The following is a 25,853-nucleotide window of genomic DNA, read 5'->3' as shown; positions in this document are numbered from 1 at the left end:
TCAATGCTTAAGATACAAACTTGGGTGGGGACGTGGGGAGAGAGAATTAGCCGTGATTGAAAAATTCTAATTTTGTGGCACTCCAGGAAAAAGTGTGCCCAAAAAAGCCAACCAGCATGAAATCGTCATGCCATAAACATGGGGTTGAATTTAAAGTGTGAACCTTCAAAAGGACGTTTTTCTTCCTTTTCTGAATCTGATGTATTTGGTCACATGCCATGACCCAGAAAGCCCTTTTCTACCTCAGAGCGGTGGGTTGGTGTTTTGTGTTTTTTTCATTTCCGTTAAGCAGTTGGAATCTCAGAATATGTAAGAGGTTTGCCGTGGGGAAACGAAGTTTGTTCTGAGGTAGAAAAAGCAGGACGCTGGGGGCAAGGGTCTTGAGATCATCGGGCAGGCCTGAGCCCCGGCCACAGGCAAAGGACATTTTCAGCATCCCCTGCTGCCCCAACTTTCTTCTATGTTATCTTGAACAACAGCGAAGTGGAAAGAGCAGAGACCTCTAAGCCAGCCTGACTTGAGTTCAAATCCAGGCTCTGCCACTTATTCAGACCTTGGTTTCTGTATCTGAAGTGGGGAGCATTTGCGTAACCAGAGTGGTGGTGAGGATTCACAGCTGACCCGTGCCTTCCAAGTCTTGCCCAATCTCTAGGCAGCTGGCTTCCCCAGTGGTGGCTGAGGGAGGTCCCTGGTGTGGCCTGTCTGAACCACAATGTGCTTTTGGCTTCAACAGGACCAGGGTAGGGCAGAGAGGGGCAGTGGCCCTTCCCAAGATGCCCAGCTTATGGCCCGCAGAGAGCCTGTCAGGCAGCCTCCATGTCACTCTGGGGGCTAGTCTTGGAAGTCAAGAGGGCACCTGATCCACAAGGCACACTACTTCCCTGGCCTGGGTCCTGTGACATGTCGCTCACGCCCCCTGGCTCAGCCCTGCCCCACACCCCCACCCTTTGCTGGGCTTGTCCACGCCTGTTCTTTCACATTCTGGAGAAGAGAAAGACATACCTGAGAGGAACGTGGCCTGTGAGAAACTCCTGAACCAGGGGACATGGAAGTTTAGGTTTGCAGAGTAATGAGTCAGCTGCCTGTCATGCTTCCTGTGGTCTCCCTCTGCCATCTTGCCACACAGACATGAAGGTGGAGGTCGACTCCTAACAATGGCAACACATAACAGTTTATGAAGCACTTTTATATCTATTGGTACTCATAATAAATACACAAAGCAATGCCTACACCTCCTAAGACCCCATCCCAAGGTGGAAAAGCAGCTGTCCTTGGGCTCTCCAACAGTTAACTCCAAGTTCATTATTCTTTCCAGTACACTACCCCCAAGTTATCATTTAGTAGGTGATAGATGTACAGTTGCAATAAACCAATATGATAAGAACCAAAAACATATAGGAAAAAAAATGTATTGAGCACTTATTATATACTAGGAATTACACTAAAATCTTTCTACATATTAAATCATGTAATGCTCACAACATCCTACTGAGGTAGTTACGTTATCATCCTTGTTTTAGAGATAAGAGACCTGGAGCCCAGAGAGGTTCTGTAGCTTGCCCAAGATCACACAGCAAGCAAGTGGCTCTGTGGGATTTAAACCTAAGTAGTCTGTTCTAATGCTTGTGCTGTTAGTACCTTGCTGCTTCACCGGTATGAGTATGGTTGCAATTCCTGCCCTCTTTGAGAAACCGATTTTGAGTCAACGGCAGGTGCAGTTTGGCGGGAATCACAGAATAAACAGGAGAAAGACAACGCCGATGTCCCTAGGCAGATGCCCACAGCAGCCCAGACGGTGCAATGGTTGGGCATGTTGCCAACCCCAAGTCCGATATTCCTTCTCAACTGTAAGCAACAGTGGGATTTTACGTAGAGCAAGAAATAGTCCTGAAAGTATCATTTATACCAGGCTTTGTGCGAACACCAGCATATCTCTAGAGCAGAGGGAAGAAACAGGTGGTCATGGGGTAGAGGTGACAGACAATTGGAGACTTAGTGCAGAATAAAATGCCAAGGAAAGCAGCTTTGTGGGCTCTTCAGTGAAGGACGGAGAGAGAAGACTCATACTGTTTTCTTTCTCCTTTTCCTGCAGGGCTCTCTCCGGAAGGCATGGTGAGTTGCATAAGATTATCCTCTGGTGCTGGTGGCTGCCACAGGGGTCTAGTTAATTCTGCAGCAGCTGGGAAGAACAGGCACTCGGCCTGCTTCCTGCATGTGTGTCTGCACCAGCCTGGTGACAGGGCGGCTTAGTAGGGAGGGTTGGCTTACCGGTGGGAAGAGGAAAACGAGCCAGAGCGGCACAGTCCTCCCATCAGTAACCAGACCACTGGCATTGCTGGGCTCGGGATGGGCCCTGGACATCGGCGGGACAGTCGTGCTCTAAGTGTGTTGTGGAAGTAAAGGGGTGGACGTACACACTCGGGACAGTCCACTCTCCCCCTCAGTCTGGCCCTTCTAGAAGCCCTCTTACCCCTCTTTCCTCATCACACGTCATACTGCTCCAGTTTCCCAGAACTTTGCGTTTGTTTATACAGTCTGTGAATGTTCGAGACCTCAGTCACCCCTCTGGCAGTCCCAGATTTACTCATCGGTGCAAGAGCAGGAAAAGGCAGGCCCCAGGACCACCAAGCTTCCCAGGCCCACGTCCCTCCTGGACATTCTTCTCATTCCCTGCCTCCGATCCTATCCACTATTTCACCTCTGAGTTCAAAGAGCCTGGGGGCTACAGCAAGGAAAACAGGGGGCCGGGGGCACAGCTTTGCTACTTTCAACGATCCCATATTTACTATGGATAATGTTTGAAATATGCTAATGAACTCAGATCAGCAGACGCTTCAAAGTTTACAGAACGCATGCACATACATTCTTGTCTTTCATCCTCATAACACTCCTGGGGGAGGTTTTGTTTACAGATGGCATTTGACAGAAGAGGAAACTGAGGCGCAAGGGTTGAAGTGACTAGATCACTCAAGAGCAAGAGCACACATTCTATCCCAGGGCTCCCAGGCTCCCAATCCCATCATCCGTGCACTCTACCACGAGGTTTGCCGTGGCTGTCCTGGGTTTGAAAATTAGGGGGTGAGGTGATTTGACGTTTGGAAAACATTCTGCCTCCAAAAAGCTTCAGAAACACTTTAGACCCATGACAAATCATGATGTAATGGATATAAATAGTGAAGAGAAAGGACCAGTCACCAAGTCAAACTGTCCAACAGAGCCCCCCAACCCCAGCCCAAAAGAGGGTTAATGTGGAAAGTGGACAGAGAGAGAGAAAGAGAGAGAAACAGAGAAAGCCCCTAAGCTGAGTCAATCCAGAGTCTCTGCCCCAAGCCCCACTTCCCGAGTCCCAGCATTGTTTCACGCACTGAAGAATTCCTGCCTGTAGCTGACAGTATGGCCACCTTGGCAGGGCCCTAGGGGGGCGGGGGGGGGGGGGGCTTCCCCACCAGGAAGCTGGTCTTTGCTCCACTTTACCTTTTCCTGTTTCTCCAGAACGTGATGCCTTTGACACCTTGTTTGACCACGCACCAGACAAACTCAATGTAGTGAAAAAGGTGAGCAAGAGGTGCCTGGGAGGGAGGGGAGCGAGATGCAGCCAAACATTAAGAACCCACGCCGGTAGCTTGCATGCTTCCTGAAACTGGCGTCCTCACCTGCTCTCTGCAAACTCGGGGCTTTCCCACTCTGAGTAAGTGATGTACACTTTACATTCTCGTTCCCACTGGATACCTTGTCCACCCCCTCCTCCTATCAGGAGGACAGTGTCTCCTGGGGGTTCTGAGACTATGAGCACCCTGCCTTCCCATCCACACTGAACCCTTGGCCAACCAGGCCTCCTCCCTCACTCCTCCCCAGGGCACATGCACCTGCCCCTGGGAAGGTCTGGAAGGAGGGACGCGGGGAGGTCATTTCTTCTCTGCCACCCCCTCCCAGGCCTGGACTAGGACACTGCACCTATCATTCTGCCCTCTCGGGACTTCCTGCCCCTTTCACAGCCCTGAAACTGGCTATTCAAGTCACATAGTACATGGGATCACAAACCCTGGGGCTGTCCTTTCCTGGGAACTCAAGGAGCTTTGCAGAAGAGCCTCATAGGCTGTTCCTTCTCAGCTCAGCAGTGATCCCTGCTAGCACCCTCAGCTGGGCCTCGTCCTGTTATCACACTGGTCCTTGTCCTCACAGTAGAGTCACAGAGGTGGCCTTCAGGGTCTGACACTGGCAGGAGTCTCCATCTTCATGCCTGGCGTGTGGTTCTCTTTTAGACACTCATCACTTTTGTGAACAAGCACCTGAATAAACTGAACCTGGAGGTCACAGAACTGGAAACCCAGGTGGGTGACAGCCCTGAGTGCAGCCACTGTTCCAAGTACCTCACCCCCGCACAGCCAGGATGGCTTTCCATACTGATCCATACTGATCCTGAAGCTCTCCCAGGAGGGAGGGGCATTCTGTTCTGCTCAGAGGGGTGAACTGCCTGGAATGCTGATTTTTTTTTTCTAATTTTTTATTTTGAAAAGTTGCAAGAATATTCTCATGAACATCCATATACTCTTCACCTACATAAACCAATTGTTAGCATCTGACCACATTCAGGGTCTATTTCTCTCCCTCCACCCCTAAATACTTCAGCAAACATCTCTAAGAACAAGTATGCTCTTAAATAATCACATTACAATTACCACATTCAAGCAACTATAACGTCAAGATGTTCATCTATTTAGGTTGAACCACATAAAATCATGGATATTTGACTACTTTTGACAACAGCATCTGAGTCAAAGAAACACAGGTGTTGTAATATTCTCAAGCTGCTTCTAATGGTCCTGTCTCTTTAGTCTCTTTTTAATATGGAGCAAATCCTCAGCCGTTTGTTTTTTTTTTTGCATGACATTGACATTTTTGAAGAGTGCAGGTCACTAGGTTCATAGGCTGTCTCTCAATTTTTTCCCCTCATGATTAGATTCAAGTTATGCATTTACAGTGACGGTTCCAACCCCAGTAACACTGTGCTCTTCTCAGGCACTTTGTCCATTAGGCCCATTACTGGTGACAGTAACTTTGGTCACTTGGTTAGTCTCCACCAGATTTCTCTACTGTAAAGCTTCCCCCACCCTTATAACTAATCATTATCAGGAGATACTTTAAGACTGTATAACGCACCCTATTTCCCAACCCCCTTTCATCTGCAATGAACTTCGTAAGTATGGTTTTCTTTTGAGGACATGGGCATCTCCTGTTACGTGTAAGGCAATTCCCAGGTCTGTCACTGAGCTCTCCCTGACTGTTCGGTGTCTGTACTCTATAAAGTGAGCTTTATCTACTCATTTGGGAGACAGGGTACCCTTTGGAAAAGTGAGGTGCCCTTGAGAGAGCTAGCATGAGTCTGCGATTCCCACTTCAGTTTTCATGGGTAAGGAGTGGTGGGAGAGGGAGCCTCTGCCAGGCATGATTGGGGTCGGTCTGCAGGTTCAACCACCGAGTCATCAGAACCAGCGGTCAGGGATGGGAATGGTCTAGGTCAGTGGCACTCAGAGTTCTGAGTAACCCTGACCCTAACCCAGGGTCCTCCCATGAGTAGACAGATTGGATTCTTTCATTCTCAGTCCCTTCCAGCCACCACCAAAAAGAGGCCCAGTTGACTCGTTCCGTGGGAGGGCCTTGATTCTGACACAGATGCTGGGGTCTGCTCTCCTTGACTGCTGGGATGAGTCAGGCTTGGGCTCTCCCCACTGGAATTGAAGGCCAGCTGGAAGGATGAAGGGAGGAAGCTGTTCCTAAGTCAAGTTCAAGGCCAAGCAGTACACCAATCATAAAGGCTGAGTCACAGGCCCACCAGCCGGGTCACCCAGCAGAGTTCAGCTCATGGTCCAGTCCATGTTCTAGGCAATTCTGTCTAGTTTTAAGTTCCTTGAGATGATTCCAAGAACTTTGACCTCTTAACTCTTTAGCAACTTGGATTTATGCCCACAAAGATTTGGGGGCCCCCACCTCCTTTAAAACGTTCTCTAATTTCAAGTATGCATCTGACCTCTAGATCTTTGTTCAGGCCAGCCTCCACCTCTGGGAATACCAGTTCATCCCAAATGTCTCCCAGCCCAGAGGCCCCCACTGCCACCACAAAGCCCACCCCACTTGCCCAGCACACACTCTCCTTGCCCACACCCCCTGTCAGCAGAAGACCTGCACCTCCCACTTAGCCCAGGAATCTACTGTCCCTCAGACCAGGTTCCCAACTGCCCTTGATGGAAGGGACCAGGCTCTAAGCCTCTTGCTGTGGCCCTCAGCATACAGTTGTTCTTTGTCAACAAGAGCCAGGGAGTTGTATCCTGATTGCTTTGCTGTCTTCCCAGATAGTAATAGCAATAGTTAAGATTTAGTAAGTGTTGCCTAAATGCTAGACGGTGTTCTAGGCACTGTGCACATATTAATTGGTCTATCATCCCGATAACCCTATAGAGTAGGTACTATACTATCATCATCCCCACTTCACAGATGAGAAAAATGAGGCACAGAGAAGTTACGTAACTTTCTCAAGTCACCCAGCTGGAAAGTAGGACAGCTGGAGGCCTAGCTCTAGAGCCCACATTTGCACCAGCTACACCATGCTGTCTCTCAAACAGTAATAAAGTAAGAGGTGAGACAGGAGACTGCCCAGGCCTACAAAACACTAGACTTCTTTCTCTGTCACTGGGCCATAGGCCTTGGACCCCCTTGCCGGCCTCCCTCTGCCCCACCTTAGCTACTCCTGCTCACCCCTCAGCTCTCCATTCGGGCAGAGCCACCTCCAGAAGCCTTCCCTGTCATCTTCAGTGGGGTGAGGAACCTCTGTCACGGTCACACAGGCCAACGTGCTTCCCTCCATCAGAGTAGCTGCTGCCTTTCCTCCACATCCATCTCCCCACCCAACTGGAGCTCCTCAAGGGCAGGGGCCATGCCTCACCTGTCTCTCTGGTCCCCATGCCACTCAGGGCTGGGTACATGGTCAGTGCTCAGTACATGCTGAATCAGCTGAAACCAGGACCGTGGGTGGTGGCTCCCGTGGGGGACAAGCCAGATGTGGGGCGGGCCTGCTGCAAAGCGGACCTTCCTGCCTCAGGCCACCGCCCCTCACCCCTGGCCAGCAGCCTGCCTGGGGATGTAGCCTTTGGGGCACTGACATGGTGACTGACGAGCCCCCTGGATAGGGCTTGCCTGGGGGTCTCTGGGACCCAGTGCCTTCACCTGACCTTCTCCCTCCAGTTTGCAGATGGGGTGTACCTGGTGCTGCTCATGGGGCTCCTCGAGGGCTACTTCGTGCCCCTGCACAGCTTCTTCCTGACCCCGGACAGCTTTGAACAGAAGGTAAGGGGAGGGGACATCAAGGGAGGCCCCCCGGCCGCGTGTCCCACCAACTCACCCGCCCACACCTCTGCTAGGGCCATGCAGGGAAAAGGTAAGGGCTCCCCAGCTGCCCTGAGTCTTCGGCAGTGGGATGTGGGGCCTGTTCTGATGAACAGCTGAGCTGGGAAGGAGCCACCTGCAGACCCCTGAGCATCGTGAACAGCTCTCCCTTCCCTTTGCCGTCTGGCCCTGGCCCCCTAGCCATACGCTTCCGGCCAGGTACACAGGCCAGCCTCATCTCTCCCCAGACAGGACAAGGAAGGTGGCCGCAAGGCTGGCCAGACCGGAGGCTCAACCCCAGCCTACTTCTGATGCCTCTCCCGGGCTGCCCCAGCCTGCCTGCTAGACAAAGGACATCTGGTCCAAAGCAGAAGCCGCTCTCTGCCTCTTGACCATGTCTTGCCATCTGATCCTTTCAACTGTGCACACTCATGTCCCTAAGTTTAAAGTCCTGGCAGTTGACGCGGGAACACAGTAGGCCAGGAAGAAGATCTTGAACTTCTCCGGGAACGTTTCACCAACAGCCAGCTGGGTCCGGCCAGGCTGCACTTCACACAGCCTGCCCATCCTGGTAGCTTCGTTTCTCCTTCACATTAGGGCCCCGTTTTTACTCAGCCTCTGCCCCTCTGGCTGTAGTGCTGGCTCCTTCGCTTCCCAGGGTCAGGGGCCGGGAGCCCCAAGCGTCCAGGAATCTGGGCACAATGACACTGGCACATTTCTCTTTCCAGGTCTTGAATGTCTCCTTTGCCTTTGAGCTCATGCAAGACGGGGGATTGGAAAAGCCAAAGCCACGGCCAGAAGGTACTTTGCTCTTTCCTGGGTTTGTGACAGGACTGAGAGACCCTGTCCCTGCACATGGGTGTTCAGGGCACAGGGCAAGCCCCATGTTTGACATCAGGGCAAGGGTTTCTTCTCTGAAAGCTTCTTTGCGTCAGGGAAGGTGGGACAGGGCGAAGCTGCTCAGTCCTAGAGATCCTTTGTGAACTGCAAGTAAAGATCCCACTCATGGGATCGCAAAGGGGCCACAGGAACTGCCCTGTGCCCAGTTTCCAGATCTTTCGGTCACTGGACAGGGTGCTGACCTGTCACATAGCTGTATCCCGGCCAGGCAGGGGGAGATGCAGGAGTCCTCACCGGCAGCTCTGCTCAGAGCATAATTGCCTCTCCTGTTCTTTGCTCATTCCAACTCCGCCCAAAGAGGAGGCCTGATTTGCTGGGTTCGGATTGCAAATGTAAGACTGAATAAAAATGCACAAGGAACAGACTGCTCAAGCAGCGCTCCCATGCTCACACTTGGAGCTGTGTGCATTTGTGAGCCTTGTCTCTCCTGGGAGTCTTCTTGGTACGGACGATTATTGACTTACTGACTGAAATATTCCATTTTATCAGCACTGGTGAGTCAACACTGTGTCACAGATAATATTCTGTTTTCCAGCCGTGGGCCCTTTTGCTTGCACTTTCCTAGTTGTTTAAAGGAAGTGGACAAGTAGGGATGGGGTGTGTTCCCTCCCCATTGCTGAGCCTCCCACACCTCCACATCGAGGGGGGCATGCGCTGTCTAGGGGCGCACGGCCCCATCAATGGTGATATGCCAAGAGGGGTGGGCTGTTCCTGACCTCAAGGCACTTGCCACCCTCAGGGGAGAGAAAAGATGCCCCCAGTAACCACAACAGAATGACAGTGGTGACAACTGCCATTGAAAGAGGTAGCGCTGGGCGCCTGGGTGGCTCAGTCGGTTAAGCGACTGCCTTCGGCTCAGGTCATGATCCTGGAGTCCCGGGATCGAGTCCCGCATCGGGCTCCCTGCTCGGCAGGGAGTCTGCTTCTCCCTCTGACCCTCCCCCGTCTCATGTGCTCTCTCTCATTCTCTCTCAAATAAATAAATAAAATCTTTAAAAAAAAAAAAAAAAGAGGTAACGCTAAGAGAGCGAGAGAATGGAGGGGCCATCACTTGGGTCTGGGCAGAGGACGGTTTGATGGAGATGGCGGCCCTGGGGCTAAACCAGGAAGGTCAGACAGGGCTTTTGTATTTGGCCATCGGGAGGGAGGAGCCAGCACCCCAGACAGGAGGACAGTGTGAGCACAAGTCCCGCCTGGGAAAGGGGGAGGGGCTCTGCTTGTGAGAGGGCAGAGGGTGTGGCTAAGCTGCTGACGGCCCTGGATCCAGTCCCCACCCTACCAGCTGTGTGGCCTCCAGCAACTTACCCACCATCTCTGAGCCTACTTTTCATGTCTATAAGAATGGAACTCCGAGACACATGCACATGACAGGATTCAGTGTCCTGAATCAAGCCTTATCAAGCCTGGCACTTGATAAGGAATGTAAGCAGTTACCTATTTGGCTGGAATATTAAGAGTACGAATTGAATAGTGCTTGGTGAGGATGAAGCGAGCTGGTTTAGGTCCTAGACGGACTTGATACCAAGGCAGAAAGTTTGGACTTTATTCTCTAGGCAGTAGGAGACATGGAATTTTTTTTTTTTTTTTTTTTTTAAGATTTTGTTTGTTTATTTGAGAGATCGAGAGAGAGAGAGAGAGAGAGAAAGGGAGAGAGCGAGCGAGCACGAGCGGGGTGGGGAGTGGCAGAAGGAGAGGGAGAAGAAGGTTCCCCGCTGAGCAGGGAGCCTGACTCGGGGCTCGATCCCAGGGCCCTGAGATCGTGACCTGAGCCTAAGGCAGACATTTAACCAACTGAGCCACCCAGGCACCCGACATGGAAGGTTCTTAAGCAGGCAAGTGACGTGATCAGAGCTCTGTTCCAGAGAGATCCTTTGGAAAGCAGTGTGAAGAACAGATATGTAGCTGTGGGGCACTGTCAGCAACACTGGGGAACCCGGGAAGAAAAGCAAGCTTGGTAGGGGACATGAGGATGTCAGCTTTAGGAAGCCGAGGTCTTGACCAAGCAGAACTGGAGTTTGGGGAAAAGATCAGGGCTGCGGTTATGTAATTGGAAATCTTCCACTTAGTGGAAGACCAACAATAGGAAAGCATGCAGAGAGAAGAAAAAGGTTAAGGACAGTATCTTGTGGGAATGCTTTTACTTGAAGCTGGAGGGGAAAGCAGGAAAACCAGAGGGGAGAGGTGGATCGTGAAGAGACGGGCTGGGTCCCCATGTCATGCCTCATCACAGACCTCGCTAACTTGGCTCTAGCCAACAAAAGCCAATCCCTTATTCTCACTGTCACCTGTTCTAAGCATCTGGTCACTACCGAGGGCCTCTAGCAAGGTTGGCGTCCTTCTAGGGGCCCTCTGGGGCCAAGGTCACTCTGGCCATCCTGATGCCATCAGGAATGGACTTGGAGCCCTGTGGCCAGATGACGAACACCCTGCTTCAGAGTAAGAGAGACAGCGGGAGAGTTCTGGCCAGCGTTTCTCTTTCCACGTTCTTGAGCCGTTTAATATGAAACTTCCTGGTCATGGACCAGAAGTATTACTCCCCCCATACATCCACTGTCCGACGTTTATTTCCCTCAGAACAGACCGTTCTCCCAGGATCAATTAACCTATAGGGATATTTCAGGATTCAGAGGACATTTCTTGTACAATTACTGACTGAACTGCTTAATATGAAACTTCCTGACCCATGGCAATGGAAAAACGCATCTGTTTTATTTGTTGTTACACTGGGCATCACCCCATGCTGAAAATTTCCAGTGCGTAAAGGAGAACTGAACCGGCCTGTGTGAAATTGTACTTAGTAAGAGGTATATACCCCAGCATCCCCTCTGGTTTCTGCACCTCTACCTGGGAAGTGAGATTCGATAGTAAATGCTACAGACTTTACAAAAGATGCCAATGTGGGTAATTCTTTGAGGGTGTCTCAAAATCAGATTGGCTGTGGTGGAGGCATTTTTCATGGCAAAGGATTTTAAGCTCAGGAAAGTGCACTCTCTGCCATGCTGTTTGACATTCAAAGCTCCATCGTACCTTGAAATCTCCTGGGAGCCGGGTGTGCATCCCAGATGACTTGGCTGCCTGGGCTTCATCAACTTTTAGTAGGCCAAGTGTTAGCACCATGTTCACGGCCAATGAAGCAGTTGAAATCCTGGCATAAAGCTGGTGGCTATTTAGGACATCACCCCGCCTGTCTTCCAGTGCACACGCCTACCCCATTATTATTCAAGTAGACTCCTCGCTGAATATGGTTAAGACTCCGGCATTATAGCCAAGTGCAGACTCAGGAGAAATCTAGTACTCGCCAGGAATGGAGCCTGCCTATCAGCCAGCAGGCTGATGGAATATCTACAATTTAAAAAGTTGAAAAGTTGGGGCCAGATTTTAAGCAATGCTAAAAATTCCAGGCAGGTAATAGGAGCTGAGGTCCAAGTGATCGGTTCATTTGGGGAAGGCCTTGGCTAGCGGCTGGAAATAGCAAAAACAGTTCCATCTCTTGCCCCCATTCACTGAGGAGAATAGTGTGCAGACCAGACAGTGGCAAAACTGATGATATCAAGTGTTAGCAATGATATGGAGCAAAAGAAACTGCTGGTGTTAATATAAACATAACCATTTTTGAAGAGTAGTTTGTCTTTACGTAATACAGTCGAGGATTTGCACTACCTTCTATGGTAGGCAGAAGGATGGCCCCCAAAATGCTCCCATCCTCATCCCCAGAACCTGATAATATGTGACCTTACATGGCAAAAGGGACTTTGCAAATGTGATTAAGTTGAGGATCTTAGAGCATCTGGAGGGTCCCGGCATAATCACAAGGGAAGCACAAGACCCCGTGTCGGCGTGATGCAGCATGAGAAAGACTCAAACAGCCATCACTGGCTTTGCGGATAGAAGGGATTACAAGCCAAAGAATGCAGGCTTCTTGAAGCTAGCCCTTAGCAGCTAGAAGAGGCAAGAAAACTGATGCTCCCTGGAGTCTCCAGAAGAGATTGCAGCCCTGCGGATGCCCTGATTTTATCCCAGTGCAGCCCACTTTGGACTGTGACCTTTAGAACTCTAAGATAACAAATTTGGGTTGTGTTAAGCCACCAAACCCATGATAATTTGTTAACAGCAGCAGGAAACGAATACACCAGCTGATGCAGTAACCTCGCTTATAGGTTACGTGTCCATACACCAGGAAACTAGCCCAACACTAGCCACGGCAGCCGAGCCTGGACTGCACATCCTACCAGACTAGATGCGTTGGAGTATCATCAGACCATGGGTTAATACCCAACAATGACAAAAAATGAACTGAGAAGTCAGGGAAAGGACTTCTAGGTACTGCAGCATGAAGAAGTCAGTGATTCTTTTCCGCAAATAAAGCAAGTATAAAACTGGACACGAGGATCCAACACGACCACTTCAAGGCACTGAAGATGGACCATAAATTGGATGGTCCATCTTGTAATGGAGAAGCACTTATTCCTGAAGAACTAGAAAAGTAGAGCTGGATAATGATAGTTCTCTCTCAATAAGACAAATGACACCTCAAAGTTGTTTACAAAAGTGAACAGCTCACACAACATAGATGAATCCTATAAACATAATTTGGAGTAAGAAAATCACAAAAGAATACACGTAGCACGATCACACTGATATAAAGCATGAAAACAGGCAAAACTAAAATCTGCTCTTTAAAGGTACATATGTTGGGGCGCCTGGGTGGCTCAGTCGGTTAAGTGTCTGCCTTTGGCTCAGGCCATGATCCCGGGGTCCTGGGATGGAGTCCCACATCGGGCTCCTTGCTCAGTGGGGAGCCTGCTTCTCCCTCTGCCTACTGCTCCCCCTGCTTGTGCTCTCTCTCTCCCCCTTCTCTGTCAAATAAATAAAATCTTTTCAAAATATAATAAAATAGGAAGTCCAGATAGTGGTTATCTTTGCTGGGTGCGAGAGGTTTGTGAACGGAATGCAGAGAGGGAGGGGGCATTTCAAGGGTACTCACAACGTTCTGCTTCTCTCTTGGGTGCTGGTTACCTCAGGGTTCTCTTTCAAGCATTGAAAACTGCCAATATATGTTCCATGAACTTTTCTGGATGTTTATCACCTTTCAGTTGTTTTTTTTTTTTAACACGTACAGAAAATAGCAAGATTCCCCAGATAGGGTAGCAGGCCAACACCAATATGACCCATCTCCAGAGGATGGGTCCTAGCCCAGTGGGGAATAGGGAGAAGCAAGGTAAGCCAGACAGAGACCCAGGATCAGCTAGCTCCATCGGGAGGGGGCCAGACCCACCCCGAGGAGCTGGCCTGCGACTGCCCAACTTATTCCAGCCCCCACCACCTGGTGGCACTGAGCTGCCCGCTGTCTTCCCACCTTGCTCAAGGGATCTGGGGACCCAGCAGGAAAGCGTCAGAGAAAGGGGCTCAGGGGCCATCCAGGGCCCTGTCCCTCTGGGTAAAGACTGAGTTTCCACTGTGAAGAGTTCCCGTCCCCTTCCTTTGACTTCTGCATCAGTACGAGAGCCATGAACTCATTTGGGATGGTCATCTAATGAACAGAAGAGACACTCATACCACCAGGCAAGAGGAGCAAACATGGAACCTTTTCCCCTTGGCCGGAGGCTCTTTTCTCCCTGGAGTAGCCTGGGGTCCGATTGGTCTCTCCCCTGCTCACAGCGAGCTAGCCAGACTCTGCTCTGGTAGTTTCTAAATAGGAGCCCCAGCATCCAGACTGTTGCCAGAGAGGGGCCCTGGGCCAGCACGCAGAGGCCATCAGAGCAGGACTGAGTTACTAATCACACAGTTTAGTAGGCCAGGGCTTTCAAGAGGCTCTGTTTATATAGCATGGAGTCACAGTTCATTCCCAGGAATCCAGAGCCCCTCTTCTGGCTGAGAAAGCCCATCTACTGACCTGCTTGGAACTGTGGGACCGTTGGCTTTCTTGATAAGGTGATGGCCTGTAGGAGGAAGGAAGTCAGGTTTCCCAGGGCCTGCTCTAGGTGAATGGCACCCCCAGGAGTTGTGCAGTATACACACTGCACAGCTGTACAGAGCAGCTCTGTTAACAGGCAAAGATGGGAAAGGGGAAGGGGACGACCACTTAGGGAGCCCTTAATGTGTTCTAGATGTTCTTCATAAAACCCAATTTTACCAGTGAGAAAACTGATTCAGAGAAGTTAAATGACATAACTGGGTTACGCAGCTATCACGAAGATGGGCTTCAAACCTCAGTGGGCCTTAAAATTAAATGGTCAGTTTGAGACATTCTCCCATCATATTGGACATTTTCCTTCTCCAGAAACCTCACAACTCACCCGCCCTTACAAGGGGAAAACGAGTCCTCCTGCCTCCATCCCGATCTGTCCTCCATCAGGCCCCCAAGTCCCTCCTTTGTGCCCAGGCCCACTGCCTCCATTCCGCATCTGCCCATTCTGTGGGTACTACTTTGCCTCTCCCTGCACATGGCTTTGCTCTCTCCCACGCCACCAGTTGGAGCCGTGTCCCCTGGGAACTCTTTCCAGTCTTCCCCTCTTAGGAGCACGTAGCCCTTTTGGCTATCTCCTCTTCCTGGAATTTTCTTCCTTGGCTCGCACGACACTGGTCAATCATTCATTCATCCGGCTATCTATTCATACCTCTTGAGGTCTGTGCATGCCAGGTACTAGGTTAGGTGCTGGAGCAAGCAAGACTGGCTGTCAGTGATCAAGTCACACGCCGTCCAGGGAAGAGGCAGACTGGATCCAATGAACACACAAATCACCAATTTAGAACTGGAGTGAGTGCCATGAAGGAAGAGCAGGGGGGCTTTGAGATCATAAAGCAGGGTACCATCACCCAGGCCAGGGGTCCGGAAGGCTTCCCTAAGGAGGTGGGGCTTTGAGCTGAGGTCTGCAGAAAGATGAGGAGTTAACGATCTGGGAAGGGTAATCCAGGCACACAGCGTGTGCAGAGGCCAAGATGATGGAGAAGCGCAGACATTGGGAAGGAAGGAAAGGAGGTCCGTGTGACCTGTGCAGAGTGAATGAGGGAGAGTGTGGCATGAAGGGAGACTGGGAAAGGTAGGCCGGGTTCACATCATGCCTTGCAAATTCATGATTTAGGATTTGGAACCTTAGCTTAAGTGAAATGGGTGTATGGCCATACAAGTCGTGAGCTGTACAACTTCAAGGGGCACCATTTATGTTGTGGTCTATGGTAATGATGCCCTGGAAATGTGAATGACGCGCCCTAAGGTTGTGCAGTGTACATCCTGCACAACCATACCCAGAGACTAAATAGTCTAACTACAGTGGGTTGCATGGATTGGAGAGGGCAAGAGGCTCTGAGGAGCCCAGTTAGGAGCCTGTTGCCGTGGTCCCTACCTTCCCCTTCATGCTCACTCCCTTGCTGAGCTCACCTCTGTCCCTCTCTGCTTTCCAACAATTCCTCCCCTAACTTCTTAACGTTTGACTTGAGTGGAATTTAAGAACTACTCAATAGCAAGCAGTCAGGGAAAAGCAAGAATCAGCCTATAGGGCAAAGGACTCCACCTAGGGAGAATGCCTTGGATGGGGAGGGCAAGGTAGCAGGGTGGAGCCACTGGATAGGGTCTCGACAGAGGCTCAATATGTGCCTGAAAAAATACATATATGTGCCTGAACTGACATGGGAGCAGAAAGGGAAGCTGAGCTCCAGGCTTCCCAAGTAGTCCTAGGAAGGCCATGAGCACATCCATCAGCAGGAGAGCTTGGAGCAGGGTCCGAGCCCAGCTGGGGTGGAACAGGGTTGGTTTCAGCTGGGATGAGGCTGGGCGGGCAAGGGGGTGGAGGGCAGTGGTCAGAGGAACCCTAGGCCCTGGACCCTCAGCTTGTGGCCCAGTCAGTGTCGATCTTTGCAGAGCCTGGGCCCCGGGGCCTGAGCGTGCCTGGTGTGGCAGCCAACCTGGGGGTCACAACCCAGCCTATCAGAGCCACTGGCCTCCTGCTCTGCCTGATCTCCAAGAGCCCCTGTTCCTGTTGACCAGGGTGGCTAGAGTTCCAACATCTTCCCCAATCCCTTCCTTCCCAGTGGCTCTGCAGGAACTTCCCACCTCTGAATCCCAGAGCATTTATTATTTTCTCTTACAACACTTACTTCATCTGACCTTCTACACAGGTTTTTAAAAATTCTTACTGTGCAAAACATCACATATACAGAAAGGTACATCAGACATAACTTACAGGTCCGTGAAGTACCGTCCCGCCAAGCCACGGTGTAAGCACCACACAGCTCCCAGGTGCTCCTTCCAGCTACAGAATCCTCAGCCTTCTCCCTAAATGTAACCACTGCCCTGACTTTTATAGTCATTGGGCTTTTGCCTTTTGCTTTTCTTTTTCTTTCACTTTTCCTTATTTTTTACCTAAATACGCACTCCTAAGTAGTAGACAGGATTCTTTTCTTATGTCCTCTCCATGGACAGCTCTCCAAGGGAGTGAGTGTGGGGGGACAAGACTAGGGAGGGGGGCCTTGTAGGGCAGAGGAGCTGGCAGAGGGCTCAAGGGGCAACCAGAGAAGGTGACCAGTAAATAGAAGGGAGGGAGGGAGGAAATGGTTATATAAAAGCTGGGGAGCCCATGGCAGAACTCTCCAGAAAACACAAACTCCCAGCCTCAAACCCAGCTGCCTTGCTCCGTCCTCCACCAGAAGCAGTCTGTCCCCTGATGCCACCTGTTTACTGAGTACTGTCTGCCAGGTGGGCTTCTGTGCCCCTGGGGCCCTCCCTTCCTCAGGGAGAGGCAGCTCCGTCCTAACTCCCCACCTGGTGCCCCCCCCTATGGGCCCCCCCCCCCCCCCCCCCCCCGGCTCCTCCCCACCACTCCTAGCTGGCTCTGGTGGCGGAGGCTGAAGGCAGAGGAGCCCTGGACACAAGTGAGACTCGGGAGACGGGGCAGGGGCCCCCCACCTGGAGATGTCTCCAGAGCAAAGCCTGGAGGCTCCGGGGTCTGCTTGATTTCAGTGAGAGGCGAGACCCCCGCGCCCAGCACCTCGGCGCCTTGCCGCCCCCTGCTCCGAATTCTTACTGTACACACTGCCCAGCCTTCACCACCCCCCTGCCTCTGGCTGTCTGGTGGGGGAGGCTTTTCTCTCCCAGCAGCACTGGGAGCTCCTCAGGAGCACCAGATGATGTCCTGGGGGTGAGGGGGCGGGACCCCCACCCCCGGGCCATGCTGGACACACGAGGTGGGTGGTAGAAGGAAGGGGGCTGTGTGGCCCCACTGAAGCCACGTGCGTTTTTGTTTTCTGTGCAGACATTGTCAACTGTGACCTGAAATCCACACTCCGAGTGTTGTACAACCTCTTCACCAAGTACCGGAACATGGAGTGAGGGGCACACCAGCCCGCGCCCCCACCGCCCTCGCCTGCTTGTTCCCGTGTCCAGCTCTTTGCTCTCCCGCCGACCCAGCTCCCACGCAGGGACAGCAGGGCTGGAGTCAGGAAGGAAAGGATCAGTAACTCAGTGGGCTGACTCGCACCTCGCAGGCCCTGGGGACCGACGGGCCATCGCTCCCACCCTGGGGCCAGGTCCAGATTTCCTCAGTGTGATTTGGGAACCAGTTTAGGCACAAGAGACTCCCTCTTAGAAGATTAAAATAAAGGTAATAGGTACCATTTAATGGTCACAAACTACCTGCCGGGCACCACGGTAAGCGCTCCGACATACTCATGACTCCCACTGAAGCAGGTAATATAATCCCCTTTTATAGACAACGAAACTGAGGCTCAGTGAGTTGCCAGAGGCTGGCATTTTTCTGCCTTGAACATGTTTGTTAATAACTAGCCCATCACATGACACTCTGCACGCTCTGTAGTTGTGGGGGGTGGGGCGTGCACCTGCGCTCTCAAAGATGGCAGAGCCCCTGCCCCCCCGCCCCATCTCACCACTAGGTGGGCTGGGTCAGGGCTTAGTGATTCACACTGACATCGGCTAATCCAATTTAACTCAATTAATTGTGTGTGTGTGTGGCAGGAGTCCTGTCCCTCAACTACTTTGTACAAATGAAAATTACTCTCAATTCCTTCAGATTTGTAATCACCCCATACTCTGGTTTCAGGGTGACATTTGGGAAGAATTCTGTTTAAAATTAATGGAGTGGCACATTCTGCAGCCTTTTTGCTTGATTGCATGTAATGGGAGTGCCCTATATTTTCCTGCAAAATAGGTACTCAATTCATTATCGTTAAGCAAATGTACAATATACTCGGGCACCACGGAGAGCTGGGCGCAGGCCCATGTGAGCAGGGCTTAGGAAGTAGGGCTCTTCAACAGGGACCCTTGAACTTTAAAGAAAGAAACTCCTTTTTGCCTTCTAATTGATCATTTAGACCATTTCCGGCTAAGTCTGCCCACATGCAATTACCGGCTAATTCAGGCGAGGAAAAATGTAAGTCACTTAGACCCAAGTCGAGCAGTCTCCTTGCGTGGGTTTACTCGCGGGTTTGTGGTTACTTGTATCCCCTCTCCGTGAACCCAGCTTTGAAATACAGGGCTCTGCTTGTGCCAGGCTGCTGCGTTCCTTGGGAATAGGAAAGGGGCTGAAGTGGGAGGGACCAGAAGGACAGGAAGCGAGGGGACGCATTTGCACACTTGACTTGCGGGGGGAGTACCCCCAGACAGAGAGAGATGGGGCTTATGGTACTTAACAGTTGCCCTTAATTGCCTAAGGCCTTGGGGTAAATAATAACTCGTTCTGTTATTACAACTTCATTATAGAATTTTCCTAAATTTGCCAGATGGACACCAGCCTAGATACCCACCCAAAGTCTGTGCCTGCTTTGTCACTGCTTTCAGATCATTGCCCAAAGCCCACCTCCAGTTAGAGGAATTAATTTTTATCTCTATCACCATCACCGCCCACCCCACCAAGTTAGGCCTCCCATATTGTCCAAAACATTTCCTTCCAGCTTCGAAACATTTCCTGCTACCTGCTGTAACTCTGAACCCATAAAGTTTAGATAGACCGCATATTTCTGTGGATATTTTGCTCTAAGAAATAATTGTTACTGAGCATAATGAGCTTTTAAGATAGAAAGACAATGCACTCTCTTGTGCCAATTTATGTAAAAGAACACAATTCTTTTTACAGGATTAACGCAATATTACATTTTTCTCATTAGGAAACACTAAATAGTGTCATATTTCTGTTTGCGCTCATTTAAATTCCTGATGGCAAATCAAGATAAACCATTGCTTTGTCTCTTTGAGCAGTCCGAAAGCGGGATGAAATAAGAGGAATGCATTCATTTAAACATGCTTTGCTGTGCGAATTTTGTCTCCTTTGTTGTCCTTTTCTCTTTACATTCAAGCTGCAAATGTACAAAGTACAAGGGGCCTCATTAAGAGCACCCCTTTTGTATTTTGTGTTTATATGGTAATGGAAACACATCAGAACACTGGGAAGGTTTTAAACAACCAGACGGAGGTCTCTGCCTCAGTCCAGAGGCCTAGGGCCTGGGTCTGTCATCTCCCCTCACCTGGAGATTTTCCTTTAGATTCTAGAATCTCCTGCTTAACACACAATGGTGTTTTTGGAGGTGGAGAAAGGCATCAGAACAATAAATAAACCAAACTTCACCCTCACCTCTTAAAAAAAAAAAAAAAAAAAAAAGAAAAAGAAAGAAAAAGAAACCAAGAATCAAGTCTCTGTGGGCTTACTGGATTTTTTTGTTGTTGTTGTTGTTATTATTGTGCCTTTTCTCTCCTACATTCATTGATATTTTTATTTTTTTTCACATTCATTGATATTTTTAATAGCTCACATATAAGTGGTACAAAATTCAAAAAGCATGAATGGGTATCTAGTAAAAAACCGGTCTGCCTCCCTCCCCTCCCCCAGCGGCCAATAACCCTCCCCAGAGGCAACTATTTGAATCCGTTTTGCATATTCATTTCCAGAGATTCTCAGGCCATATAAAGCATTAACACACATATAAAATCTTTTTTTTTACATAAATAGTATATTATACATACTGCCATGCACATTGCTTTTTTCACTTAACGTTATATCTTGGAGATTTACACTGGATATTAAAACTTTTTCAAGTGAGACTATGAATACTTTATAAATCCAAATGCACACCTCTGGTCTGCTTGAGCTAGGAAATGAAAGCCCTCCCCGGAAGGAGGGAATGCTGCCTAGACAGTGATCTCAAAAGTTGAAACTGTGTTCTAGTGGGTAGTAGTTGGGGGTCAGGGGTATGTCACCAGAGACATTCTCAGGTGGCCTCTGAATTTTTTTTTTTTTTTGAAAGGCCTCCTTTAGATTATTATGCTGAATGTGTACAGTTTAATTAAGTTTTCATTTGTACATATAACTACGGCTACTAATTTGTAGTCGACTAAGAAAGTACTAATGGTTACTAAATACTGTGTGTATTCTGCTATAAGCCTAGCAATGCTCCTCTGTTCTATCAGAAAACTCCCATTTCCCGTGTGCAGACCCAGAGTTGATGTGCCCAGAATCTGGGAGAAGACTCTTTATCAGCACTTCATCAGTGTGGCCTTGAGTTGGTTCCGATTTGCAATGGCTACAGTCAGTCCTTTCTAATTATGAATTACTGTCAGCTTAGCTTTATCATTATCAGTTTATTTTGTTGTGGGTTGCTTGGTTAACCCTACATAGCATACTGAAGCTTATTTGCATCAAAAGTCTTCTGGAACTATAATTTTCCAATAACCAGACTCTAAGACATGTATACATTGTGGTCCAAATATGAATTGTCCATACTCCAGTGCTAAAGCAAATGTATACATAATCCACTTCCCCCAAATTATCACTAATTTATTTTTCCACTGGAAAATGAGACTAGATGGAGTCTGCAGGTCAAGCAGTTTTGCCCTAAGTAGGGGCTGATCAAAAATAATTTGAGACCCACTGCATCTACTACAGCTCCACCTCAGGAACCCTACCTACATAAAACATCCTAGCTATTCAAGAGGGATAGGTCCTGAAGCCTCCACTCATGCTAATATGGCATGCAATCACCCCCCTCCCCGTAAAATTCATTTACATCTATTGGAAAATTCAAGAGAATACTAAGAACAGGAGAACTGAATTGAAATGAAATGCCATGTAGGAGGAAGACTCTCTCAGCCACTAAGGGACCCATGTCCACCCACCAGCTTCCCAACACCTGCAGATTCAAGTCTCAACAAAAGACAAGTTCGTGTGTGCAGGTTTCTCACTGTTATAACTCCAAAGATCATATCTGCAAACACCAAGTTATATCTGCAAATACCAAATTTAGACTGCCTTTTCCTCTCTTTTCCCTGAAAAATCTAAGCCCAGGCTAGCTCCAAAATTTGCTCGCGCCCCCTGCTTTACTAGGGTGGTGAGTGCAGACGCGAATACATGCCTGGGCATCCATGAGGGTCTTCAACGCAGGATGAGCAGCCCCCACACCAAGCCTGACAATCTGGAGTTTCGGACTTCCCAAGTCCAAAGCCACCAGTGAAGCAGGTCTTAAAGTACATTTGCAGGATGTTAGTAGATATTAAGTGAAAAAAATGTCACATTCAAATACGTTTGGGAAATGTGAGGCTAAAGAAAAGTAAACTCGCTTTCTACAGCTTTGGTTTTATTTTTTGCTTTTTGTGTTCTAATTGGAGCGTATCTCAGTTTCCTACATGGACATATATTATGACCCTCTACAGGGAGACAGACTAGGGCACGTCCGGATTGCATCTGACCATGGGACCTATTTGCCCCCTAAAAAATTTGCAGAATGAGTGCTCTGTGGAACTCATCGGTTCATAAAATTTAGCCAGTGGGCCAGATAGTCAACGAGTATGTGCTGAACCTCTATGACGTCTTAGTTGTGCTGTGTCCAGTGGTGAAGGAGGCTCCCTTGTGGAGCTCACTCAGATGCACAAAAAAATCATCACAGATCAGGGGTACCTACAAATGGTGATAGCCGCTGAGAACAAATACAAAAGTCTATGAGAGAGGTCTCATTTAGGTTTTGAGGTCAAGAGAGGTCTCTGGCAAAGTGAGGTTTTCAAGGGACACCTACACAAGAGAAGAGCTCACCGTTCAAGGGAACAACTCAGGTGAGGATCCTAAGCCAGGAGAAGACTTGGCTCCCTGGAGGAAACTGCAGAAAGCCAGGATGGCTAGAGGACAAGGGGTGAGGCAGGGAGAAGAGGTACCAGACTGGAGGTAGCAGAGGCCTGTGGATTTTATCAGAAAAATGGCAAGTAATGTATACATAAAAGCCTTCTGGCCCGTGTGTGAGAAAACTGGAGAAAGCAGTCAGCGTAGGGGGTCTGAGACTGGCCTTCCATCTGCAAACCAGGATGACAGTTGGAGAACAAAGGAGACCAAGAGAGGGGATGGAGCCCCTGCCCAGCCCCAATCTGGTCTCCAGCCCAAGCTGGAAGCCGGGGTGTTCTTAGAAATGGCTCACCCTCCTGGGGCTACTGGCAGGGCAGGAGGACCTAAGCCATCTCCAAGCCTCCTGCATTTTGCTCTGGAACCAGAAGACAGGATGGGGCTGTGTGCATGAAGCAAAGGGGAGGACTTACAGCCAGAAAGCAGATCCCTGGGGCTCAGTGCTCCCAACCTTGTCACCACAGAGGACTGTTGCTGTTTGGTCCCTGTGCGGATTCAGTGGGGGATGGGGGGGGGAGAAGAAGGGGGAAGGAGACCGGGGGAGGCAGGAATGTGGTCATCCAGCCTGAGGGCAGGACAAGGTATAGGCTTCCTGGAGGTGGAATAATAATTTCATTTTCCCAGTTCACATTAGTCAGCATGAATTACTGTTAGCGTGCCTACCACGTTATAATAAAGCCTACCAGAAGTGGATCACTTAGGCTTCACGGTTCGGGTCTTGTGAAATACCTTTCATTCCTATGGTACATTATTTTCACTGGGAGTTTTGAAATCCCAGAAATAGCCCTGGAAACCCCCGCTGGGGAGCAATTTGGCGGGAAACCAGTTCCGTGGGTGCCTGCCCCAGAAGGACGCTCTCAGGAGGCTTTCGTGGCCTGAGCAACCCAGGCCTTGGCGCGCAGTGCACGTGGGCCCTGGCTTTGACGCGCTGGCATTTCAAAGGGCACTTAGGAAATTCTGAGAAGCCCCTCAGATTAAGATAAATGAGGTTTTGTCAGTGAAACAGCCTTTTCATTTCTTGTTATCGATTTTCACGTTTTCACATCTTCAGATGCGATTTGCTAGCCCAGGGCCGCATTCCAAGACACACAAACGTCATTAAGACAGCCGTTTTAAAGACTGCCATGTTTTATTGAGGCAGACAGGACAATAGATAAACATTTAATCTGTTACACATTGGCCTGGCATGGGAGACGGGCTTGGGACCGTGTGACTCTGAGGCTCTCTCATGTCTTTCCGGAAACCCTGACAATGGCCTCACCAACTGCCCACAGAAACACTGGACCCGCCCTTGGCAAACACTTGCCAGTGTTTCTGAAAAGCAGCTTCTGGAAGCCTTTTTCCACTCCAGCTTCAGAGGTTACCCCATCTTTCCTCATTCGTCATGATATTGGAGAATACAAACGCTCACGGAACTGGGGGCAGTTGGCTTGAAATAATGGACAATGACAATGGTGACCGGGGAGCATGCGCTAAGCTAGGTTCCTGAGGCCACAGAACCCTCATCTCGTCCACGCTCTGAGTCTTCGGTTAATGCGGTGCGCTCGTGGGTGATGGCATTCTACGTGCTATCTCTGAGCCTCGAGCTCTTGCATCTTCGGTTCCCGCAGCTCATTCCCATAATATCCCTCTCTCACGTTTTGGAATTACTTGTTGTCCAGACCCATGACCAGGTCTGTCATTGCCTGTGAGAGACCAAGCTCACCAGCAACCACCCTGATCAGGGGACCTGCCAAATTTCTTTCATTCATAAAACTCACCCATCCAGATTAAATGGCTTCCTCAACTGCATGCCTTCGGTGCTATTTGTCAGTAAGATAGCTTTCTCTCCTGTTTTTTCACAAGGATTCCCATCCCTACACAAGGAGTATGCCCTGGCATTGTTGAGTGGGACACCAAACACCAGAGGACAATAGGAATCCCAGTCAACTCCCTGGGCCAGGCCCCAAACTGCACATGATCAGAATGCAATCAAGTCGCGGAATATTTGAAGAAGCCTTGTTCTGAGTTCAGCCCCTTTCCATGCACAAAATGGGATCGGAAAGTACAGGGTCCCTTCCCACATGGATTCTTCCATCCCAATGGAGGTGGGTGACAGATGCAGCTCATTTAAAATAATTCAGTGACAATGACAAGATAGGACCAGATGCCACTGAGTAGGTATCTCAGAGAGAATCTAGGTAGATTCTCCCAGAAAATAACCCAGCCCCAGCTGCCATATAATCTTTAGGGGCGTCTGCCCCCAGGATCAGTAATTTCACATTCCATACAGATTTGCTGCTACAAGAGAACACACGACTCACCCTAAAGCCAAATGGAGATTTAGGGTCATTTGTCTAAAGTCATACTTGTTGCTGAGAAATCATTGTCTTTATTCTGCAAACAGCCAGTCAGTCCCCCCAAATCCACGCCGGGCTCCATTGCCAATCATTTGAACTCTGTCCTTGCTCTCAAAGCTTCCTTGCCTCTCCAAATGACCCTCTGGTCAGCCCCATTAGTGGACATTTTTATTCTTGTTCCCAGCATAGAATTGCTGTAGCAAATCACAGAATGGACACATACCAGCGGACTACTCAATTGCCATTAGATGCTCCTTGCCTTCTCTGAGTCCTCTGTCTTCTCTCATGGATTCCCTTCACCTCCCCCAAACACCCACTCCCTACCTTCTCCCCAGACCCCTCTGCCTACTTCCTCCCCACATGAGGTCTTCACCTCTTCCTTTACTGAGAAATCAAAGCCGTTTGCTTCCTGTGTTTTCCAGAGCATCCCAACATCTCACTGCCTCTCATGTCTTCCCGCCCCAGTTCCCAGGCTGCTGCCCCTCCTCCGGGCCCAGCCCCCCTTCTCCTCCAGCATCTGGGCTTTCGCTCCAAACCATGCAGATTCCTACAGTGAAAAATAACCGGCACTTGAGCCAGTTCTCCAGGCAGTTCCATCGTCTGCCCCTGTTCACGTCTTCTCTGGGACACTCTCCTGGAAGGATACAGATCCAAGCTGGTTCCACTTCCTCCCTTACCCCTTCCTTTTATGAACCCCGAGAATCCACTACTAGTTTTTCAGCAGCTGAAATTGCTCTCTGCGTGGTCAGCTCTTCACACACGGGGCTGGCCATGACACCTCTTCTCCTGGCCCTGCAGCCTCTGACCTTGCTGGCCATCACCTCCTTCCAGGAACTCAGCTACAAAGGTCACGCACACTATACTTTTCTGCTTCTCTCCCGCTCTCTGTTGCTCTTTTGGCTCCTAGCTGGGCTTTTTTCCATCTCCCCGGCTCCACAAATGTGAATGCTGCCTAGGGGCATCCTCCATACTTCTTAGGTCTCTGCCTGGCTTCCACTATGGCCCGTCTCCTCCCCAGCCCCGACATAGTCACCCAGCTGGTTGGGCATTTCCAGCCTCACATCTCCCCTTAGCACAACCGAGCACACCCACGCTGAATCTTTACCCTCCCCCCCCCATACCGGCT

General features: G+C 49.8%; 1 protein-coding gene and 1 long non-coding RNA gene across 4 annotated transcripts in view; one reads left to right on the top strand and one right to left on the bottom strand.

Moving 5' to 3' along the window:
- PARVA (parvin alpha) overlaps positions 1-19,545 on the top strand; it is a 177,145-nt gene extending 157,600 nt beyond the window's left edge. For both annotated transcript variants that reach the window (XM_034995279.1, XM_034995280.1), the window contains exons 8-13: positions 2,093-2,112; positions 3,493-3,554; positions 4,263-4,331; positions 7,240-7,341; positions 8,109-8,181; positions 17,529-19,545. In XM_034995279.1, coding sequence (XP_034851170.1) covers positions 2,093-2,112; positions 3,493-3,554; positions 4,263-4,331; positions 7,240-7,341; positions 8,109-8,181; positions 17,529-17,605 — 403 coding nt within the window. In that variant the 3' untranslated portion in view covers positions 17,606-19,545. The remainder of the gene's footprint in view (positions 1-2,092; positions 2,113-3,492; positions 3,555-4,262; positions 4,332-7,239; positions 7,342-8,108; positions 8,182-17,528) is intronic.
- The window catches only part of LOC118004114, a 36,916-nt gene that overhangs the window by 3,746 nt on the left and 7,317 nt on the right, over positions 1-25,853 (bottom strand). For both annotated transcript variants that reach the window (XR_004677484.1, XR_004677483.1), the window contains exon 4: positions 1,003-1,148. This is a non-coding gene — a long non-coding RNA (uncharacterized LOC118004114). The remainder of the gene's footprint in view (positions 1-1,002; positions 1,149-25,853) is intronic.

This window comes from Mirounga leonina, unplaced genomic scaffold, assembly GCF_011800145.1.
Source record: "Mirounga leonina isolate KUSES-001 unplaced genomic scaffold, KU_Mleo_1.0 Mir_92, whole genome shotgun sequence".
NCBI classification, from domain to species: Eukaryota; Metazoa; Chordata; class Mammalia; order Carnivora; family Phocidae; genus Mirounga; species Mirounga leonina.
This window is presented reverse-complemented; position numbering and strand designations above follow the sequence as displayed.